The sequence below is a fragment of the Delphinapterus leucas genome, chromosome 13 (genome assembly GCF_059928025.1).
Source record: "Delphinapterus leucas isolate spDelLeu-1000000601 "Yukka" chromosome 13, BTC_Dleu_Yukka2, whole genome shotgun sequence".
Classification (NCBI taxonomy): Eukaryota; Metazoa; Chordata; class Mammalia; order Artiodactyla; family Monodontidae; genus Delphinapterus; species Delphinapterus leucas.
In genome coordinates, this window is record NC_143141.1 from 58,944,332 (window position 1) to 58,968,417 (window position 24,086).

At 38.1% G+C, this 24,086-nt stretch overlaps 1 protein-coding gene across 1 annotated transcript in view; it reads right to left on the reverse strand.

Annotated features, from left to right (window-relative positions):
* The window catches only part of DYNC2LI1 (dynein cytoplasmic 2 light intermediate chain 1), a 69,058-nt gene that overhangs the window by 42,361 nt on the left and 2,611 nt on the right, over positions 1-24,086 (reverse strand). Inside the window, exons 3-5 of the mRNA XM_022573950.3 lie at positions 4,930-4,964; positions 3,514-3,583; positions 1,295-1,383 (exon numbers count right to left, since the gene is read on the reverse strand). Coding sequence (XP_022429658.1) covers positions 1,295-1,383; positions 3,514-3,583; positions 4,930-4,964 — 194 coding nt within the window. The remainder of the gene's footprint in view (positions 1-1,294; positions 1,384-3,513; positions 3,584-4,929; positions 4,965-24,086) is intronic.

Consider the following 24,086-nt stretch of genomic DNA (forward strand, 5'->3'; position numbering starts at 1 on the left):
AAGTGCAAGTCAGGGCCAGGTAAGAGCTGCTCCCGGCCTTTTCAGTCCTGCCAGCCTCAGGCCAGGCTGGCTGGCAGCTCTGGGTCCTTCAGCTCCTCCCCGTCCACGCCATCTCTTCACAACCACACCACCGTGAGCTGCCCGAATTCCCAGGCAGCTTCGATTATTTGTCTCTGTTAAAGGAGGACAAATGAAAACTATACAGCTGTAAAATCCCATGATCCTGAAAAGTAATGTCAGGGGAAAACAGTGGTTATAAGTGAAAAAGCAAGATCTAAATCTATATACATACAATATCCCATACCTGTACAAAGTATATTTATGAACACTGAAAACACTGAAAGAAATATCTCAATATGTTGATAGTTCTTTTTCATGTGATTGAGGATGCTTTTACTTTCTATGTACCTTTCAGTATTTTTCCAAGTTTTCCATATGAGCATACATCACGTTTGTAATAAGTAAAGGACAGTAAATCATATTTCTTTAAAAGAAAAAAAAATCACTGGACAAATAAAGCCAACATTACCGGCTAGTTATAGAAAAACAATTATCCTGTTAACAAGAAATAATTCCATACTCTAAAGATCTTAATGGCTGAAATTTAACAAATAATTGTCAAGCCCTTTGTATTTGGCCCAGGCAGCAGCAACGGTTTGTGTTAAACTCTGACAGGAGTAAGATATTTCAGATTTTAAAATTTTGTTTTCCTTGGCTAAGATGACAGTTTTCCACATCTGATTTGGCCACGTGTGGGAGTCATTGTTAGGAAAACACCACCAAAGAGTTTGAGGTTTTCCCCCAGGTTCTGTTTCTTTTAGGTTAGCAAATAGAGACTTTCTTCCTCCTCTAACTCATAGACGTCCCCTGGATGAAGCTTCAATGGTATTAATTAGCGTTAAATTCAAAGTAGACATAATGTCCAGCTGCAGGAAAAACTCAGGGCTGAATTAGCTCACGCTTGGATGGGTGTTAGAAATAATTGTTTTCAAATTTATTTTTGCCAAGTGAATTCATTGCCCAAGTGTTATTTGACGTATTTTGTTTGTTTGCAGGCTTGCAAAATATGTTACTCGTTGGAATGCCAACTATTTCACTTCAGCACAGGCCAGAACCTTGGTTCTTTTAAAATCTCTGACAGCATTACAGTTTAAGCACATAGAAAGAAGGTGAACTGTAAGCAACATAAAACCGTCCCTGCAAATTCTGGTTCACAAAAGCCTACTCATATCCATCCTGTGGTCTCCACTGGATACTTACTAACAACTGTTCCTGGAGCTGTGGCCACACTTACCGTAAGGTGTCACTTGTGATTGGGACGCTGATTAAGTCCAGTAAAGAGGTTCCTCCACCTAGTTCCCAAAAATGAGCAATATCTTTTGGCTGAAAAAACAGGGTTTTTTCATATTAATGTTCTTTGGTGTTTTTACATGTTAAATAGTTCTTATATTTCATTAGTACCAGCCAGTAATAATTATGGATACAAGATATTATAGTCCTCAAGACCATTTCTTGGCAATTTTTTGAAAGGAAAGGAAATTTTTTCCTTTCTCTATTCCATCCCTCAAAATGCACCAAAACCTCTATTTCAAAGAACAAAAATGAAACATTAAGAATGTACATGCGTACTAAATGCCCTAATTCTACCCTAACCTAATAGAAGACATTAAACAGTGCCCCAATTCTGTAAATATCACATGTAGCAGACACTCACTCAAATCAGAAATAAAATTAACAAATTGAACACATTTGGAATTATCTTTTTGAAAACAGTTATAATTTTAGATAGCAATAAAACAGTTGAACAGGAAAACATCCTAATTGAGGGAGGCAGAAGCTCACAAAATAAATCAGACACACAGACAAGACATGAGGAAACAGGAAGAACAGGTGGCAGTCCGGGCTGCAGACTGGGATTTCCCCGGCAATAGTATATAAGCAGCTGGTCTGTGCCTGACTTCCCTGGGGAATGTGACCGGTTGGCACTGGCCATACAAGCGGTAGGTGGGGGAACAAGGAGAGACTCAACAACTGTTTCCCTTTTTAGAGGACTCCAACACTAGGGGATTGAAAGGGCTGGGCAGCCAAAGGGCTGGGTAGCTTGGAAATAAGACCATCTGTTCCATGACAGCTCTCCTACACCACCGGCTAGCTGATGGCATCTCTGCCTCTGGCCAGATACTAAGGAACCTTCAGGACACCAAGATTGTGTGAGGAGCTGATAAAGCTCTTCCACTCAGAACTTTTAGGAGACATTAAATCTGAGAAAGATGTGAAGCCCATCTTTGAATGAATATGGAAAAGCCCAACTTGATGGCACAAAGTTTAACAGAAACAAACAGGTGAAAAAGAATCACATGAGTTTTTATGTGTCTAATACCATGAACTTGGAAGAGGCAGGTGGTCATTAAAGCAGTTTTAGATGAATATATATATTTTGCATTTTTGACAAGTTATCTCAACCATTAAAATTGTTTTGCGGTTGCTATTTGAATCATTAATGTTTGTGGGGGAAATAAGTTTGCATTGGAAAATCTCCCTTGATTCACAACTGGATGAAGAAAAGTTTTTAGAGCTCTTAAAAGTTAAGCTTATGAAAGTTGTCTCAGAGTTTCCCATGAAAAGGATAATTCCATTTCTAGGCTTATCACTCATGCAAAATTCATGTGAGTCACAAAAATAAAGTCCTCCCCCATCTCAATATATTACTTTTTTTCTTTTCTCTTTTTAATTTCACAGTTTTAATAACCAGCTTGGCATTGGTGAATCCAGGAAGCAGCAACAGCCCATTTTAACTGTTTATATACATTGTCTAATAATCAAACACTTGGACTGGATCAATCTATAAAAATTTGCCTGTGTTATGGGAGATATGGGACCTTCTACTGTATTCTAGATTGTTCTTCCGTACATCTAATTTTATTTTTAAAAGACCTCTTTTTCATATGAGAACTCCAAAAGAGAATTCCATTTAGGAATTTTTATTCCTCTAACATACACTATAAGTTCTCCCTGTACCCTGAACAATGTCTAATTTTCCTCTGTAGATACACTAACATAAGTGAAAACAGGATTATAGCCAATTAGGGCCTGTGGTCTCAAATAGCATTACCAACTTCAAGATGCTAATAATCTGGATTTTGACCAGTATTTTTTCATAAATATTCCACAGGTCAAATTCATATTCTTAGCAGATTTTTTGGAGACAGAAGATAACTCACGATGTTATTCTCATTTGAAAGAAGAAAATATGCCAAAAAACTGTACAATAAAGTTACAAAGGAATCCAATTCAAGCATTTTAAGACATAACAAATGAGAAGGCCAAAATACTTCCCCACAGTTAGGTTGGCTTCATATGTGCTGAGTTGCATTTGGGTTAAAAAGTACATAGCTATGAAGTGTACAGCTGGATATGTGCAACGATTGTAGGTAAGATGGAAAATATAAAACAACGTCAGTATCCTCACTTCTCCATGTATGTGTAGTGCAGCATCACCAAAAAGACACTCACGATGTTATGTCCTTTTGCTCTCCTTCCATATGTATATTCCAAGGCTAAGGTTGGTTTTGGTGGCTCATCCCTGCACAATAAAAGACAGGTAGTATTACCATCATGGGTGGAATTATTTTCTTACGCTATCATCTTACCTGATTTATTTTTGCTTCCTCTCAAAAACTTTGATTAGTAGGGAAGTTACACCTTGTATAACACATTGAGATAAAAATGATTAAGAATTTATACAAAAATTAAATAAGCCTTCAAAATACCATCTTTAGTAGCAACTGCAGAGAATAATGGCACCTGCATGTAGTGGCAGTGCCTAGCAACACTGCTGGGGGAGTAGAGAAGGAGCTGGCAGTGTTGGTGGCCATGTTAGGGCACAAGCTCTCTGCATCCAGGCCACGTGGGAAGCACTGACAGCAGGTTTGTGCTCAGCCTTGATGTGGGGAGCTGGAAACCTAATGACTATCAATTTAACGGCAACATCAATGAAAGATTTTTATACAGTTCTCAATCTGAAATCACGGTTCAAACGTAGGCATCATTTAGCTAATGAGAGCTACAAACAAACAAGACTTTCCTTATCAACTTCCTGCAACACCTACCAATCATAATCCTAAGTCTTAATCTGGTGGCATGCTTCTATGGTATAGAAGATTAGGAAGTACAGAAAACAAATGGTAACACGCACAGTTTAAAGACCAATAATGTGCTTCAAAAGTAAACCCACGAGAGGGCTTCCCTGGTGGTGCAGTGGTTAAGAATCCGTCTGCCAATGCAAGGGACATGGGTTCAAGCCCTGGTCTGGGAAGATCCCACATACTGCGGAGCAACTAAGCCCGTGCGCCACAACTACTGAGCCTGCGCTCTAGAGCCCGAGAGCCACACAACCACTGAAGCCCACATGCCTAGAGGCCGTGCTCCACAACAAGAGAAGCCACTGCAATGAGAAGCTCACACACTGCAAAGAAGAGCAGCCCTCGCTCGCAACTAGAGAAAGCCCACGCGCAGCAACGAAGACCCAATGCAGCCAAAAATAAAAATAAATTAAAAAAAAAAGTATACCCACGAGCAATTCGAAGATTGTAATTAATGTTCAAACAGTCATGAACTAGATAGAACTAAAAAGTTTAAATATCAGAGTAGCAGAGCCAAAATAAGCAAGTACTATGGTAGGCTGAGTAATTATGTTAATTTCTCCCCCCAAATAAGGAAATCCAATATTAATCCTGTACAATTTCTTTTTGCTTGTTGTTGGTTTTATCTTTAAAGGAGATTGTAAAAGCCATAATAAGGATTCACTAAGAATTAAAATATTTTGTTTCAGCCTCAAAATTATTCTCTTTCCATGTGTCTTTTAGATTCTAACTTGCCCTACACAACAAGAAAAAGCAAATGTAGTCTAGAGGTTAACATAACACTTACCTGTCAAGACACCTTAGAATAATAGTAGTCTTTCCCTGGAAATTCAAAAAGAAAGAAATACTGTGTTAATGTCATCCACATGTAAAATTTTATTATTGTTCATAATTGTGGCCCAAAATAGCTTTTAATCACTTGAATGATAAATTACCTGGAAACTAGAAACTTTCAGAATTATTCCTAAGTTTGATGAGTAGAAAAAGTTAACTGTCAACTTTCCATCAGAGTGCAACTACACTGCTATTATTATAATTATAAAGTCCCGCAGATGACAAATACTAGCAAATCAAACCTCATCTTAGTGGTCAACTTGGCAGCTGTCTTAAATTTTCTCTCTACTCATCAATGCTAATTACTGGTTAAGCTGATGATCAGTGTCTTCTAACATGTTTTAATTCCAATTTGTTGAAGTGGAAATAAAAAAAGATAACATACAAATAAAGGACATGTTGAAAATATGTTCCAAGTAAGCAATCCAGATACCAGGTTAGAGTACTTTTTTGGGTTTGTTTTATTTCTAGGAGATGTATTTATTCTAAATTTCTTTTTAGGAGTAAGGATATATAGGATGGCATATAGGATATCCCATCTCTGCCACTAATCATGAAACTTAACTTCACATCTTAACCAGGGACTGGCTCAGTGGTTTAAATCATTGTGTTTGTTTTCTTAAAACTATTTTTTTTAAACAAACAATCTCTTACAAGAAAATAGACAAAAGAGAAGCAGAGGGGAAAGCTCTACCGAAGGAAACCTTTAGGATCCAAAGAAAGCAGTTTGGAAAACTGTGGACTCTACCAAACACACAGATTATTTTATTATACATGTGTTTTTTTAAGCCAAGAAAGCTATAATATTTACCAAAAAAAAAAAAGATAATCATAAATAAATGACTCCAGATTATATCTGGGCTATGATCAAATTGAATGACTTTTTTTGGTAATGAGATATATAAATAATTGGAATAGTACTAAAAATATATATTATTGAAGGATATTTATTGGTAGGTGTAGAGTGAAAAACTAGAAACAATCTAAATGTCCCAAATAGGGAACTGATTGGCTATATTAATAACGGCAATCCGTATAATGGAATAACATGCAGCTAACAGGAATGATGACGTAGGAATATACATACTGACATGGTAAGACATGCATAATAGATTATGCATGACCCTGTTTTCAGTTAAAAAGCCTCTTTTCCTACTTCTTTGAGATGCACATACATACATAATATGCATAGATACAGAGAGAGAGAAAAAAATACAAAAATGAATCCAGAGAGACATCACATGTTAACAGTGAATGTTTCCAGGTGATAACTTTGTAGGTGATTAATTTTTTTAAGAAAATAAAGATCTTCTAATTTCCCTTACCGAATGTGTACATGTAGAATATTTTTAAAGTTTTAAATAAATGAGGACTATAATACCTAAAAATTAATATATTCTATGTACAAGAAAGTATACAGAATTACCGTATTTTAGAATTGGAAGGAATCTTAGATAATATCTAGCCAATTTTCTCAAGTTCTCATGATCCCATAGTGTTGATTTAAATTATTTTTATTATAATTTCATTTAAATGTATAAGGCTACTTGGTGGAATTCCAAATAAACCCAACTCTGGGCACTGAAGTCAACTTTTAAATTACCATTAAAATAATGATCCAAATTTTAAAAATTCACTAGTAAACTGTTGCGCTCTGAGAATGCATCCATAGACCCCCGGGTTTCCTAGTCCAAGAAGCACTGACACAGTACAAGTTCATTTAGAGACTATCAAAATGAATCCCATCTTCCCTTCTATTACTTCAATCACAGCAGTAGAGTAAACAATTACTCTACTTCTCCTCTCTGGCAAGAATCTTAGAGGCTTGTATCAGTCTACCCTCATGGGTGCCATCTCTTCTGGCTTACAGTCTCCCTCTCCCTCTCAGCTACTGTCATTAGTCTTGTTAACTTCACACCCACATGGGCATGGGCAACCCACCTAAGACCCTGACCTCTCAGTCCCCTTTGCCTCCTCAAGAGACTTTTTCCTTCACTCTACTTCTGCTACATGTCACTTTCAAGGTTCTATTTTGAACCATTTCACTACTGGAAATTGTACCACTTCCAAAATCACACAAACAACACATTCTCTAACCACTGTTTTAGGAATCCCCACAGGAATAACTCTTTAGCTTTAGTGAGAGGCCTCCAAAGTCCATCCACCCTTCTGGGACACAGCTGGAAACAGAGGGGTGCTCAGGCTACCTGGGCACTGACGCTGCCCGGTAAAGATGTAGCTTCACTGATGCAGAAGTTAGTTCCTGAAAGCCTCATGTCTGTTAACATGTAGAAGCATGAAGCACAGAAATAAAGTAGTATTATATACACTATATATATATATAAAATATCATAAAATAGACAGTCCCCAACTTAGGACAGTTCCACTTATGATTTTTTGACTTTATGACGATGTGAAATTGATATAGACTCAGTAGAAACTACACTTTGAATTTTAAATTTTGACCTTTTCCCGGGCTAATGATATGCACTAATATACTCTCTCATGATGGTGGGCTGCAGCTCCCAGTCAGCCCCTCGATCACGAGGGTAAACAACCAATACACTTACAACCATTCTGTATGCACACAACCATTCTGTTTTTCACTTTCAATACAGTATTCAATAAGTTACATGAGATATTCAACACCTTATTATAAAATAGGCTTTGTGTTAGATAACTCTGCTCAACTGTAAGCTAATATAAGTGTTTTGAGCACATTTAAGGTAGGTTAGGCTAAGCTATGATGTAGGTTAGGTTAGAGGTATTAAATGCATTTTCGACTGACGGTATTTTCAACTTATGATAGGCTTACTGGGATGTAACCCCATTGTAAGTTGAGGAAGGTCTGTCATATAAACCCCAAATAAGATGAATTTCAGCATCTGCAAGCCTCAACCTTTTTTAGACAGTGTCACCAGCAGTTCTACGTCTCTGGCAGAAACTCTGTGGGCCAAGCAAAGCTGCATGAAGATAGGATGCGTCTGTTCCTGCTCTGTACGGCCACTTCCAAAACCTTTTTTATCCTTGGCTAAACAAGGGAAACTTACAGTCAGTGGGGAGGGGTCTCTTGCTACTAAAGTGTTCCAAAGGATATGCTGTCCTTTTCACAACAATAAACAGCCCTTTGACAAACATCATTGGCACAATTCAATTATTCCTTAAATGAGATTCCTAAAAGTGAACTAACTGAATATAAAATATGAGTATTATTTAAGATATTGACTTAGATGCTGACTTAGATATTTAAATGGATCCTGGCTTTTATACTCAACTGAGGTAGAAGACCTTAATATTTTCAAATTATGAAATAAAAAAGTTAAAGTATTTAAAATTATATTTACTAATTTTTCCTAGATCAATATAAGTACTTTTTAACTCACACTAAATATGGTATTAGCTAAGTATAAAATTAGTTCATTATCTTCAAGCTCAATAGTTCCATGACCATGAATTTGCACAAAATGTCTAAATATTGTTTTCAAAATGTAATTATTCTAATATTAGGTGATAAAAAATAAAATAATTCATTTCATATGTAAAATTCTTTCATCTGGGTATTTTTCAATCATGTCTTAGTGAGAATGTTAATACTGTCATCAATATTATTTCTTAATTAACTGCCCCCTTATGGTACACAACACTTAAATGATTATTCTATGTGAAATTAGCTCTCTGTTGATCTAAAGGGTATGCTATACCTGTGCACCTATCAACCCATGGATTCTGGCTGACTTCTGCTAATCTGTGTGGAGATAAATGACATTACTAGGGTCAGAAATGACAAGCAGATTGTTGTATCTCAACCGCCAGCACTTTCCTAGAATGCTGTGGATCAGATGTCATGTTCAGGCTCAGCAGAAAAAGGCACCACGATTGATAAGATGTGTGTGGAAGATGTGTGCCTAGTGTTTGCTATCCTTTAAGGGACCCTGGAAAGCACCTTCTGACAACCAGATCTTAGACTATGGGAAACTGGAAAAGTAAAAATGTAGAGGTCTAGACAGCTTCCTTCCCACTTTTCTACCACCTAGAGATTCAGGTTTAGGGTGAGAAAGTAAGGTCTGGGAAGTGAAAGACTAGTCAATGACAAAGTTTTCTGGGCCACACTCTAGGAATACTAGAATGATTAACCCTTAAAAAATTTTTTTCTGCAAGCTTTATTTTTTTCCTTTTCCATTATGGTTTATTACAGGATATTGAATATAGTTCCTCAGCTATACAGTAAAACCTTGTTGTTTATCCACTCTGTATTTAATAGTTTACATAGAATGATTATCCCTTGAAAAGAGAGGAAACATATGTCAAGTGGATCAGAAGACCATGCCTAGAAACTTGACAATCAAATGAGAGCAGAGAAAACAAGAGAGAAAGGTCTGGATAAATTGAGATGTCATTAGGTATGATATTAAGAAAAATTTTTAAAGAGAATGATGGAAGAGGGTCCATGTAATTCATATGACAAAACTGCTGAGACAATGCCTTAGAATAATATATTAAAGCCACAGATGCAAAACTACAAGTAATAAGTTCAGTATTATCACAGGAAAACAAAATGACCTCATATATATTACCAAAACCTGTGGCATGAGTGAGTGCAATATCAATGTGAAGAATAAAAAGAGACAAAAGAGGAGGAAAAATGCAGCACACTTTGTGTATCTGTATGGAAACTTACAAACATGCAGATGGTGGCAGCATAAACAAATACATTTGCATGAAAATAAATAAACAGGGACTTCCCTGGTGGCACAGTGGTTGAGAGTCTGCCTGCCAATGCAGGGGAAACGGGTTTGAGCCCAGGTCAGGGTGAATCCCACATGCCATGAAGCAACTAAGCCCGTGCACCACAACTACTGAGCCTGTGCTCTAGAGCCTGCAAGCCACAACTACTGAAGCCCACGTGCCACAACTACTGAAGCCTGTGCGCCTAGAGCCCGTGCTCTGCAACAAGGGAGTCCGCTGAGATGAGAGGTCCACACACTGTGGCAGGGAGTAGCCCCCGCTTGCTGCAGCTGGATGAAGCCTACGCACAGCAATGAAGACCCAACACAGCCAAAAAATAAATAAATAAATATTTTTAAAAAAAGAAATGAACAGAACGCATGTAATCTCATGGATGTATACTAGAGACTGTAGCCTGACCATATGAAATGAATAATACATAGGATATCTCATGACACACATCACAAGAGGAATACAGGCAAAGTATAATAGTGTAGGGGATAACATCTATTCAAGACAGTGTCTAAGTCAGTTTGAATTGAGTTTTCTGTCACTCCCAAAGGAAATAATCCAGACTCACACAGAAACTAGGGTCAAAGAGAGGTTAAGTGACTCGTTCCAACCTAGAATTCTATACCTAGATAAACTTTCAATCCAGAGTGAGGGTAAAATAAAGACCTTTTAGATATGCAAGGTCTCAAAAATTTTACTACCCATGTATACTTTCCCAGGAAACTACAAAAGAATGTGCTCCACAAAGATAAGTGAGTAAATCAAGAAAACGGAAGACACAGGATCCAGGAAACTGAAGCTCCAACACAAGAAAGATGCAAAGGGAGTCCCCAAGATGTTGGGGAGGGACAATAGCTATGCAGCTGCCCCCCAGGAATAACCAGTACAGACTGCACAGAAGGTTCAAAGATGGGAGGACTCTGGCTGGAGAGGGGTACTTTCAGATAATTTGATACAATTGACCACATGAAGATTTGCATTGACCATCTGTTGGGGATTGTGGAAAAAATTAGCAATAGGTACATGGGGAGCCAGCTTCAAGGATGGTTCCCCAACTGGAAAACCAATTAAATTTCAAGTCCCACCAGTGGAACGCTGCACCAGGACACTGAGATATACTGATAGTTCCCTCTTCCCCTGAGACCTCACCCTGGAATGACTTTTTATCTTCTTTTGGTCCAACAGTGAGAGGCAGAGACAAGATGGCAGAGGAGAAGGACTTGAGCTCACCTCCTCCCATGAAAACATCAAAATCACAACTAACTGCTGAACAACCATCAACAAAAAAAGACTCAAACCTACCAAAAAAGATATTCTACATACAAAGACAAAGAAGAAGATGGTAGGAGGGGCACTTTCACAATATAATCAAATCCCACGCCCGCTGGGTGGATGACCCACAAACTGGAAAATAATTATATCTCAGAGGTTCTCCCACAGGAATGAGAGTTCTGAGCCCCATGTCAGGCTCCCCAGCTTGGGGGTGTCTGGCTTCAGGAGGTTCAGGAGGAGGAGCCCCAAGCACATTTGGCTTTGAAGGCCAGTGGGGCTTGAGTGCAGGAGCTCCACAGGACTGGGGGAAACAGAGACTCCACTCTTGGAGGGCGCACACAAGGTTTCACGTACACTGGGATCCAGGGCAAAGCAGTGACTCCATAGGAGCCTGGGCCAGACCTACTGGAAGGTCCTGGAGGATTTCCTGGGGAGGCGGAGGTCAGCTGTGGCTCACTGTGGGGGCAACAACACTGGTGGCAGAGGCCCCAGCGAATATTCATTGGCGTGAGCTCTCCTGGAGGTCACCACTTTGGCACTGAGACCCGGCCCCACCCAACAGCCTGCAGGCTCCAGTGCTGGGACACCTTAGGCCAAACAACCAACAGGGTGGGAACCCAGCACCACCCATCCGCAGACAGGCTACCTAAAGTCATCCTGATCTCACAGCCATCTCTAAACACACCCTTTAACATGGCCCTACCCACCAGAGGGACAAGACCCAGCTCCATCCACCAGTGGGCAGGCACCAGTCCTTCCCACCAGGAAGCCTGCATAAGCCCCTGGACCAACCTCACCCACTTGGGGGCAGACACCAGAAGTGAGAGGAGCTACAATCCTGCAGCCTGAGGAACAGAGGCCATAAACATAGAAAGTTAGACAAAATGAGACAGTAGAGAAATATGTTCCAGATGAATGAACAAGATAAAACTCCAGAAGAACAACAAGTGAATTGGAGATAGGCAATCTTCCTGAAAAAGAATTCAGAGTAACCATAGTAAAGATGATCCGAGATCTTGGAAAAAGAATGGAGGCACAGACCAAGAAGATACATGAAATGTTTAACAAAGAGCTAGAAGATTTAAAGAACAGAGATGAACAATACAATAACTGGAATGAAAAATACACTATAAGGAATCAATAGCAGAATAAATGAGGCAGAAGAATGAATAAGTGAGCTGGAAGACAGATGGGTGGAAATCACTGCTGCAGAAGAGAAAAAAGAAAAAAAGTATGAAAAAAAAGAGGACAGTCTAAGAGACCTCTGGGACAACATTAAATGCACCAACATTCACATTATAGGGGTCCTAGAAAGAGAAGAGAGAAAGGGCCTGAAAAGATATTTGAAGAGATAATAGCAGAAAACTTCCCTAACATGGGAAAGGAAATAGCCACCCAAGTCCAGGAAGCACAGAGAGTCCCATACAGGATAAACCCAAGGAGGAACATGCCAAGACACATATTAATCAAACTGACAAAAATTAAAGACAAAGAAAAATTACTGAAAGCAGCAAGGGGAAAACGACAAATAACATACAAGGGAACTCCCATAAGGTTAACAGCTGATTTCTCAGCAGACACTCTACAAGCCAGAAGGGAGTGGCACGATATACTTAAAGTGATGAAAGGGAAGAACCTACACCCAAGATTACTCTACCCAGCAAGCATCTCATTCATTCGATGGAGAAATCAGAAGCCTTACAGACAAGCAAAAGCTAAGAGAATTCAGCACCACCAAACCAGCTCTACAACAAATGCTAAAGGAACTTCTCTAAGTGGGAAACACAAGAGAAGAAAAGGACCTACAAAAACAAACCCAAAACAATTAGGAAAATGGTCATAGGAACATACATATCGATAATTACCTTAAACGTGAATGGATTAAATGCTTCAACCAAAAGACACAGGCTTGCTGAATGGATAAAACAAGACCCATCTATATGCTGTCTACAAGAGACCCACTTCAGACCTAGGGACACATACAGACTGAAAGTGAGGGGATGGAAAAAGATATTCCATGCAAATGGAAATCAAAAGAAAGCTGGAGTAGCAATACTCATATCAGATAAAATAGACTTTAAAATAAAGAATGTTACAAGAGACAAGAAAGGATACTACATAATGATCAAGGGATCAATCCAAAAAAGAAGATATAACAATTATAAATATATATGCACCCAACATAGGAGCACCTCAATACATAAGGCAACTGCTAACAGCTGTAAAACAGGAAAATGACAGTAACACAATAATAGTGGGGAACTTTAAAACCTCACTTACACCAATGGACAGATCATCCAAAATGAAAATAAATAAGGAAACAAGCTTTAAATGACACAATAGACCAAATAGATTTAATTGATATTTATAGGACATTCCATCCAAAAACAGCAGATTACACTTTCTTCTCAAGTGTGCACGGAACACTCTCCAGGATAGAGCACATCCTGGGTCACAAATCAAGCCTCAGTAAATTTAAGACAATAGAAATCATATCAAGCATCTTTTCTGACCACAATGCTATGAGATTAGAAATCAATTATAGGGAAAAAAAACGTAAAAAACACAAACACATGGAGGCTAAACAATATGTTACTAAATAACCAAGAGATCACTGAAGAAATCAAAGAGAAAATCAAAAAATACCTAGAGACAAATGACAATGAAAACATGACAATCCAAAACCTATGGGATGCAGCAAAAGCAGTTCTAAAAGGGAAGTTTACAGCCATACAAGCCTACCTCAAGAAACAAGAAAAATCTCAAATAAACAATCTAATGTTACACCTAAAGGAACTAGAGAAAGAAGAAAAAACAAAACCCAAAGTTAGCAGAAGGAAAGAAATCATCAGGATCAGAGCAGAAATAAATGAAATAGAAACAAAGAAACAAAGAAAATAGAAACAAAGAAAACAATAACAAAGGTCAATAAAACTAAAAGCTGGTTCTTTGAGAAGACAAACAAAATGGATAAACCATTAGCCAGACTCACCAAGAAAAAGAGGGAGAAGACTCAAATCAATAAAATTAGAAATGAAAAAGGAGAAGTTACAACAGACACCACAGAAATACAAAGCATCCTAAGAGACTACTACAAGCAACTCTATGTTAATAAAATGGACAACCTGGAAGAAATGGACAAATTCTTAGAAAGGTATAACCTTCAAAGACTGAACGAGGAAGAAATAGAAAATATGAACAGACCAATCACAAGTAATGAAATTGAAACTGTGATTAAAATGCTTCCAACAAGGGCTTCCCTGGTGGTGCAGTGGTTAAGAATCCACCTGCCAATGCAGGGAACCAGGTTCAAGCCCTGGTCTGGGAAGTTCCCACATGCCACGGAGCAACGAAGCCCAGGCGCCACAACTACTGAGCCTGTGCTCTAGAGCCCGCGAGCCACAACTACTGAAGCTCGTGTGACTAGAGCCCGTGCTCTGTAACAAGAGAATCCACCGCAATGAGAAGCCCGCGCATGGCAATGAAAAGTAGCCCCCACTCGCCACAACTAGAGAAAGCACGCACACAGCAAGGAAGACCCAACGCAGCCAAAAATAAATAAATTAAATTAATTAATTAAAAAAAGCATATTAAAAAGCTATGGAAAAAAAATCTTCCAACAAACAAAAGTGCAGGACCAGATGGCTTCACAGGTGAATTCTATCAAACATTTAGAGAAGAGCTAACACCCATCCTTCTCAAACTCTTCCAAAAAATTGCAGAGGAAAGAAAACCCCCAAACTCATTCTATGAGGCCACCATCACCCTGATACCAAAACCAGACAAAGCTACTACAAAAAAAGAAAATTATAGACCAATATAACTGATGAATATAGATGTAAAAATCCTCAACAAAATACTAGCAAACAGAATCCAACAACACATTAAAAGGATCATACACCATGATCAAGTGGGATTTATCCCACGGATGCAAGGATTCTTCAATATACACAAATCAATGTGATACACCATATTAACTGAATAAAAACCATATGATTATCTCAATAGATGCAGAAAAAGCTTTTGACAAAATTCCACACCCATTTATGATAAAAACTCTCCAGCAAGTGGGCATAGAGGGAACCTACCTCAACATAATAAAGGCCATGTATGACATAATAAAGGCCATATATGAAGTTTGCCACAGCAAACTTCATTCTCAATGGTGAAAAACTGAAAGCATTTCCTCTAAGATCAGGAACAAGACAAGGATGTCCACTCTCACCACTATTATTCAACATAGTTATGGAAGTCCTAGCCACAGCAATCAGAGAAGAAAAAGAAATAAAAGGAATCCAAACTGGAAAAGAAGAAGTAAAACTGTCACTGTTTGCAGATGACATGATACTATACATAGAGAATCCTAAAGATGCTACCAGAAAACTACTGGAGCTAATCAATGAATCTGGTAAAGTTGCAGGATACAAAATTAATGCACAGAAATCTCTTGCATCTCTTGCAAATTCCTATACACTAATGATGAAAAATTTAAAAGAGAAATTAAGGAAACACTCCCATTTACCACTGCAACAAAAAGAGTAAAATACCTAGGAATAAACCTACCTAGGGAGACAAAAGACCTGTATGCAGAAAACTATAAGACACTGATGAAAGAAATTAAAGATGATACCAACAGATGGAGAGATATACCATGTTCTTGGATTGAAAGAATCAATATTGTGAAAAATGACTATACTACCCAAAGCAATCTACAGATTCAATGCAATCCCTATCAAATTACCAATGGCATTTTTTACAGAACTAGAACAAAAAATCTCAAAATTTGTATGGAGACACAAAGGACCCCGAATAGCCAAAGCAGTCTTGAGGGGAAAAAACAGAGCTGGAGGAATCAGACTCCCTGACTTCAGACTATACTACAAAGCTACAGTAATCAAGACAGTATGGTACTGACACAAAAACAGAATTATAGATCAGTGGAACAGGATAGAAAGCCCAGAGATAAACCCACGCACCTATGGTCAACTAATCTATGACAAAGGAGGCAAGGATATACAATGGAGTAAAGACAGTCTCTTCAATAAGTGGTGCTGGGAAAACTGGACAGCTACATGTAAAAGAATGAAATTAGAACACTCCCTAAAACCATACACAAAAATAAACTCAACATGGATTAGAGACCTAAATGTAAGACTGGACACTATAAAACTCTTAGAGGAAAGCATAGGAAGAACACTCTTTGACATAAATCACAGCAAGATCTTTTTTGATACACCTCCTAGAGTAATGGAACTAAAACCAAAAATAAACAAATGGGACCTAATGAAACTTAAAAGCTTTTGCAAAGCAAAGGAAACCATAAACAAGATGAAAAGACAACCCTCAGAACGGGAGAAAATATTTGCAAATGAGTCAACGTACAAAGGATTAATCTCCAAAACATATAAACAGCTCATGCAGTTCAATATTAAAAAAACAAACAACCCAATCCAAAAATGGGCAGAAGACCTAAATAGACATTTCTCCAAAGAAGACATACAGATGGCCAAGAGGCACAAGAAAAGCTGCTCAACATCACTAATTGTTAGAGAAATGCAAATCAAAACTAAATTGAGTTATCACCTCACATCAGTTAGAATGGGTACCATCAGAAAATCTACAAAGAACAAATGCTGGAGAGGGTGTGGAGAAAAGGGAACCCTCCTGCACTGTTGGTAGGAATGTAAATTGATACAGCCACTATGGAGAAGAGTATGGAGGTTCCTTAAAAAACTAAAAATAGAATTACCATATGATCCAGCAATCCCACTACTGGGCATATAACCAGAGAAAACCATAATTCAAAAAGACACATGCACCCCAATGTTCACTGCAGCACTATTTACAACAGCCAGGTCATGAAAGCAACCTAAATGCCCATCGACAGATGAATGGATAGAGAAGATGTGGTACATATATACAATGGAATATTACTCAGCCATAAAAAAGAATGGAATTGGGCCATTTGTAGAGACGTGGATGCATCTAGATACTGTCATACAGAGTGAAGCAAGTCAGAAGGAGAAAAACAAATATTGTATATTAACACATATATGTGGAACCTAGAAAATGGTACAGATGAACCAGTTTGCAGAGCAGAAATTGAGACACAGAAGTAGAGAACAAACATATGGACACGAAGGGGGGAAAGCGGCGGGGGGGTGGGGGTGGGGGTGTGATGAATTGGGCGATTGGGATTGACATGTATACACTGTTGTGTATAAAACTGATGACTAATAATGACCTGCTGTGTAAAAAATTAATAAAATTAAAACAAAGAAACAAACAAAACCCAAAATCTATGGGACGCAGCAAAAGCAGTTCTAAGAGGGAAGTTTATAGCAATACAATCTTACCTCAGGAACAAGAAAACTCTCAAACAACCTAACCTTATACCTAAAGCAACTAAAGAAAGAAGAACAAACAAAACCCAAAGTCAGTAGAAGGAAAGAAATCATAAAGGTCAGAGCAGAAATAAATGAAATAGAGATGAAAACAATAAAAAAGATCAATAAAACTAAAAGTTGGTTCTTTGAAAAGATAAACAAATTGATAAACCTTTAGCCAGACTTATCAAGAAAAAAAGGGAGAGGGCTCAAATCAAGAAAATAAGAAATGAAAAAGGAGAAGTTACAAATGACACCACAAAGGATCATAAGAGACTACCACAAGCAACTATATGCCAATAAAATGGACAACCTAGAAGAAATGGACAAATTATTAGAAAGGTACAATCTTCCAAGACTGAACCAGGAAGAAATAGAAAATAGGAAGAGACCAATCACAAGTACTGAAATTGAAACTGTGATTTAAAAAACTACCAACAAACAGAAGTCCAGGACCAGATGGCTTCACAGGCAAATTCTAACAAACATTTACAGGAGAGTTAACAACTATCCTTCTGAAACTCTTCCAAAAATTGCAGAGGAAGGAAAACTCCTAAACTCATTCTACAAGCCCACCATCACCCTGATACCAAAACCAGACCACACAAAAAAGAAAATTACAGGCCAATATCACTGATGAACATAGATGCAAAAATCTGCAACAAAATACTTGCAAACCAAACCCAACAATACATTAAAAGAATCATACACCATGATCATGAAAGTAGGATTTAACCCAGGGATGCAATGATTTTTCAACACCCACAAATTGGTCAGTGTGATACACCAAATTAACAAATTGAAGAATAAAAACCATATGATCATCTTAATAGATGCAGAAAAAGCTTTTGATAAAAATCATCACCGATTTATGATAAAAACTCTCCAGAGAGTGGGCACAGAGGGAACCTACCTCAACATAATAAAGGTCATACATGACAAACCCACAGCTAACATCGTACTCAACTGTGAAAAGCTGAAAGCATTTCCTCTAAGATCAGGAACTAGACAAGGATGTCTACTCTCACCACTTTTATTCAACATAGTTCTGGAAGTCCTAGCCATGACAATCAGAGAAGAAAAAGAAATAAAAGGAATCCAAACTGGAAAAGAAGTAAAACTGTCACTGTTTGCAGATGACATGATACTACATGTAGAAAATCCTAAAGATGCTACCAGAAAACTACTAGAGCTCATCAATGAATTCAGTAAAGTTGCAGAATACAAAATTAATACACAGAAATCTGTTGCATTTCTATACACTAACAATGAAATATCAGAAACAGAAATTAAAGAAACAATCCCATTTACCATCACATCAAGAAGAATAAAATACTTAGGAATAAACCTACCTAAGAAGGCAAAAGACCTGTACTCTGAAAAGTGTAAGATGCTGATGAAAGAAATTGAAGATGACACAAACAGATGGAGAGATTATACCATGTTCTTGGACTAGAAGAATCAATACTGTCAAAATGACTTTACTACCCAGGGCAATCTACAGACTCAATATAATCCCTATCAAATTACCAATGGCATTTTTCACAGAAATAGAACAAAAAAAAATTAAAATTTGTATGGAAACAAAAAAGACCCGAATAGCCAAAGCAATCCTGAGAAAGAAAAAAAGAGCTGGAGGAATAAGGCTCCTATAGAAATATAGATCAATAGAACAGGATAGAAAGTCCAGAAACAAACCCATGCACCTATGGTCAATTAATCTACAACAAAGGAGGCAAGAACATACAATGAAGAAAAGACAGTCTCTTCAGTAAGTGGTGCTGGGAAAACTGGACAGCTATACATAAAAGAAGGAAATTAGAACATTCTCTAACACCACACCAAAAATAAACTAAAAATGGATTAAAGACCTAAATGTAAGGCCAGATACTATAAAACTCTTAGAGGGAAACATAGGCAAAACACTTCTAGATCCACCTCCTAGAGTAATGAAAATAACAAATGGGAACTAAATAAACTTAAAAGCTTTTGCACAGCAAAGTAAACTTTAAAGAAAATACAAAGGCAACTCTCAGAATGGGAGAAAATATTTGCAAATGATGTGACTGACAAGGAATGAATCTCCAAAATATACAAATAGCTCAATATCAAAAAAAACCAAACAAACCCAATCAAAAAATGGACAGAAGACCTAAATAGATATTTCACCAAAGAAGGCATACAAATGGCCAAAAGCACATAAAAAGATGCTCAACATCAGTAATTATTAGAGAAATGCAAACCAAAACTACAATGAGGTATCACCTCACTCTGGTCAGAATGGCCATCATCAAAAAGTCTACAAACAATAAGTGCTGGAGAGGGTGTGGAGAAAAGGGAACTGTCCTACACCTTGGTGGGAATATAAATTGGTACAACCACTATGGAGAACAGTATGGAGGTTCCTTAACAAACTAAAATAGAGCTACCATACAGTCTAGCAATCCCACTCCTGGGCATATATCTGAAGAAAACCATAATTTGGAAAGATACATGCAACCTGATGTTCATGCAGCACTATTTATGATGTTCATGCCAAGACATGGAAGCAACCTAAATGTCCATCAACAGAGGAATGGATAAAGAAGATGTGGTGTGTATGTATATATATATATATATATATATATATATATATACACAATGGACTATTACTCAGCCATAAAAAAAGAATGAAATAATGCCATTTGCAGCAACATGGATGGACCTGGAGATTATTCAACTAAGTGAAGTAAGTCAGACAAAGACAAATATCATATGCTATAATTTATGTGTGGAATCTAAAAAAACGATACAAATGAACTTATTTACAAAACAGAAACAGATTCACAGTTTTCAAAAACAAACTTATTGTTACCAAAGGGGAAAGGTGACAGGAGGGATAAATTAGGAGTTTGGGATTAACATAAACACACTACTATATTTAAAATAGATAATCAACAAGGACTTACTGTATAGCACAGGTACCTCTACTCAATATTCTGTAATAACCTATGTGGGAAAAGAATCTGAAAAAGAATGGATGTATGTATATGTACAACTGAATCACTTCGCTGTACACCTGAAACTAACACAACATTGTAAATCAACTATACTCCAATATAAAATAAAAATTTTTTAAAAGGGATGGTCCCAAATGAGCCCCACCTCCTGGTATTCACACCCATCTGTAGTCCCTCACACACTGCACTGCTCTTTTTGACCAACAGCATATGGCAGAAGTGATGGCATGCCTCTTCCAAAATTAGGTTATAAAAGACTGTAGCCTCTGTCTCAGGTAACCTCTCACTTTCGATCTCTCACTCTGGAGGAAGCAAGCTGCCATGCTGTATACAGCCTTGTTGAGAGGTCCACATGGCAAAGAACTAAAGCCTCTGGCCAAGAGCCAGCAAGAAACTGATGCCTCTTGCCAGCAATCATGTTGAGGAGCCTGGAAACTGATTCTCCAGTTCAGTCGAGGCGAGAAATAACTTTAGTCCCAGATGACATCTTGACTACAACCTTATGAAAATTCTTAAGCAGAACCACCCAACTAAGGTGCTCTCAGAGTCCAGACCCTCAGAAACTGGGTGAGATAATGATTGTCGTTTTAAAAGCTGATAAGTTTTGAGGTAATTTATTATGTAGCAATAGATAACTAATGCATGTAAAAACTAAGGTACATATAAAAACTAGGCAAATAAAAAACAAAGAAGTTTTAAACTTCAGGAAAAAGTTACTTGAGAAAGGAAATATAATCACCGTTCTGCACTTGGCACACCAGCAAAAATGATTTAGACACTTATAATAAAATAAACTAACACTGAATATTGATTCAGCCCAACATGATAATAGCATTCAGCCCAACATGATAATAGCAATGATATTACTAGAAGTGGGAGTTTGAGAGAGATGGGGAAGTAAACACTTTTCTACTATTATCAGAAATTCAACAGATAGTGTATAATATTGAAAGTCTGGAAACAGCCCATAAGCACATTATTCAGAAATACAGAAGTAAATTACAGAAGAAACATAAAAGATATGAAAATGGTGGCTTTGAGGAGAGATTCTGAATGATGTGGAGAGATTTGTTATTTTACTTTATGTACCTTTGGTAATCTTTTTTTTTTTTTAAGGTAGGTGTATTTTATTTTCATCTTATACATGAGGAAACAGACACAGAGAGATTAAGCAACTTGATCAACATACACAAAGATGTTCATCATAGCATAAATTATAATTGTTGAATAAAACAGAGGAGGGAGTCCAAATATCCAAAAGTAGGCAAACTGTGTTAAATCAATTATGGTACATCATTTGATGGAGGTATTTTAATAATAGTCTATATCAGATTAAGAAGTTTCTTTTCTATTCCTAGTTTGCTAAAAGTAAGTTAGTTGCCCCAGGTGTTGAATTTTATTGAATGCTTTTCTAATCTACTGAGATGACCAAATGATTTTTTTGATTATGACAAATTAATGCAGTATTAAAATATCAAGGAAAGAAGAAAATCATGTCTTTATTCCAGATTCTTTTCCATTATAGGTTATTATAAGATATTGAGTATAGTTCCCTGTGCTATACAATAGGTCCTTGGTTATCTATTTTATATACAGTAGCACGTGTATGTTAATCCTAAACTCCTAATTTATCCCTCCTTCTGCTATCCACTTTAGTAACCATAAGTTTTTCTTTTCTTTTCTTTTTCTTTTTTATTTTTTTTGCGGTACGCGGGCCTCTCACTGTTGTGGCCTCTCCCGTTGCGGAGCACAGGCTCCGGACACGCAGGCTCAGCGGCCATGGCTCACGGGCCCAGCCGCTCTGCGGCATGTGGGATCTTCCCGGACCGGGGCACGAACCCATGTCCCCTGCATCGGCAGGCGGACTCTCAACCACTGCGCCACCAGGGAAGCCCTGTTTTCGTTTTTCTTTAAAGATTTTTTTGATGTGGACCATTTTTAAAGTCTTTATTGAATTTTTTACAATATTGCTTCTGTTTTATGTTTTGGTTTTTTGGCCGCGAGGCATGTGGGATCTTAGCTCCGGATTAGGGATCGAACCGGCACCCCCTGCCCTGGAAGGAGAAGTCTTAAACACTGGACAGCCAGGGAAGTCTGCACAAGTTTGTTTTCTATGTCTGTGAGTCTATTTCTGTTTTGTAAGTAAGTTTGTTTATCTTTTGATAGTCTTTAAGTTCTTAAACCACATACATGAATTACTTTAATAAAAGTAATTTAAGATAACAATAAAAACAGACTGTAACAAAAGATCCAATCTAATAAAACTAAGGACAAAACAACATCATAAATGAAAAAGGCTTGCAGACCCCAAGCTCAAACTTAGTGAGCAGGGTTATGTGATTACTAATATTTTTCTGTTCAGTAACAGGAACACGGCATCTGGCAACAGAGAAGCTGGCAGACCTGCTCTAGTTGACAGTAGGTAAGCAAAACCTGAAAAATTCTGTTTTATCCTGAGAATTTCACATTAGAATAATTCCAGTTGAGTTACTAGGATTATGACAGATAGATAATCCATGACGTGTAGAGTCCATGACACGGACAGTGTCTAAACCTTTTACAGTTGTTATGGAAAACCTCAAAAATTCTGTTCCATCCTGAGAAATACACATTAGAATCACCGCAGATAAGACAATCCATGACTGACTGATATAGAGTCCCTGACACAGAGCATGGCTGAAAGAAACGTTAAAGCCAAAACAGAAAGACTCAGGGAGACAAGGTGGTTGCCAGAACTATTAGAAGGGCAATTTTTAAATATCTGAAGGTTTAACAAGTAGAAGAGTAAAATTAGACTTACTCTCATACTTTTACAGGTCAGAATTCAAACCAAGGGGTGGATGTTACAATGAAACAGACTGCAATTTTCCAGCAACTAGGCTTTGTAACTAGGATTTTCTAGAAACAAAAACGGAAACAGCCTGCCTTGTAAAAGAGAACATCCCCATTGTTGGAAATATTCAAACCTAGACCATACAACCACGGTTTACAGTGACTAGAACCCTGGGGGAATCTAATTTCTCATTAAAAAAAAAGCACCAGTGCACAATCACACACAATTCTGCATACATTTCTAGGGAGTTCACAGACCCCAAGAAGTGCCTCCATGGATCCCAGAGTAAGAATCCCTATTGCAGAAGAGTAGACTAGGGCTCCCCTGGTGGCACAGTGGTTAAGAATCCGCCTGCCAATGCAGGGGACATGGGTTTGAGCCCTGGTCCGGGAAGATCCCACATGCCGCGGAGCAGTTAAGCCCGTGCGCCACAACTACTGAGCCTGTGCGCCACAACTACTGAGCCTGTGCTCTATAGCCCCATGATCCACAACAAGAGAAGCCACTGCAGTGGGAAGCCCATGCACTACAAAGAGAAGCCCGTGCACCACAACGAAGAGTAGTCCCCACTCACCGCAACTAAAGAAAGCTTGCACACAGCAACAAAGACCCAACGCAGCCAAAAATAAAATAAATAAATTTATTTTAAAAAAAACAGTATATCGCCTTAAAAAAAAAAAGAAGAGTAGGGCTTCCCTGGTGGCGCAGTGGTTGACAGTCCACCTGCCGATGCAGGGGACAAGGGTTCGTGCCCCGGTCTGGGAAGATCCCACATGCTGCGGAGCGGCTGGGCCTGTGAGCCATGGCCGCTGAGCCTGCGCGTCCGGAGCCTGTGCTCCGCAACGGGAGAGGCCACAACAGTAAGAGGCCCGCGTACCACCAA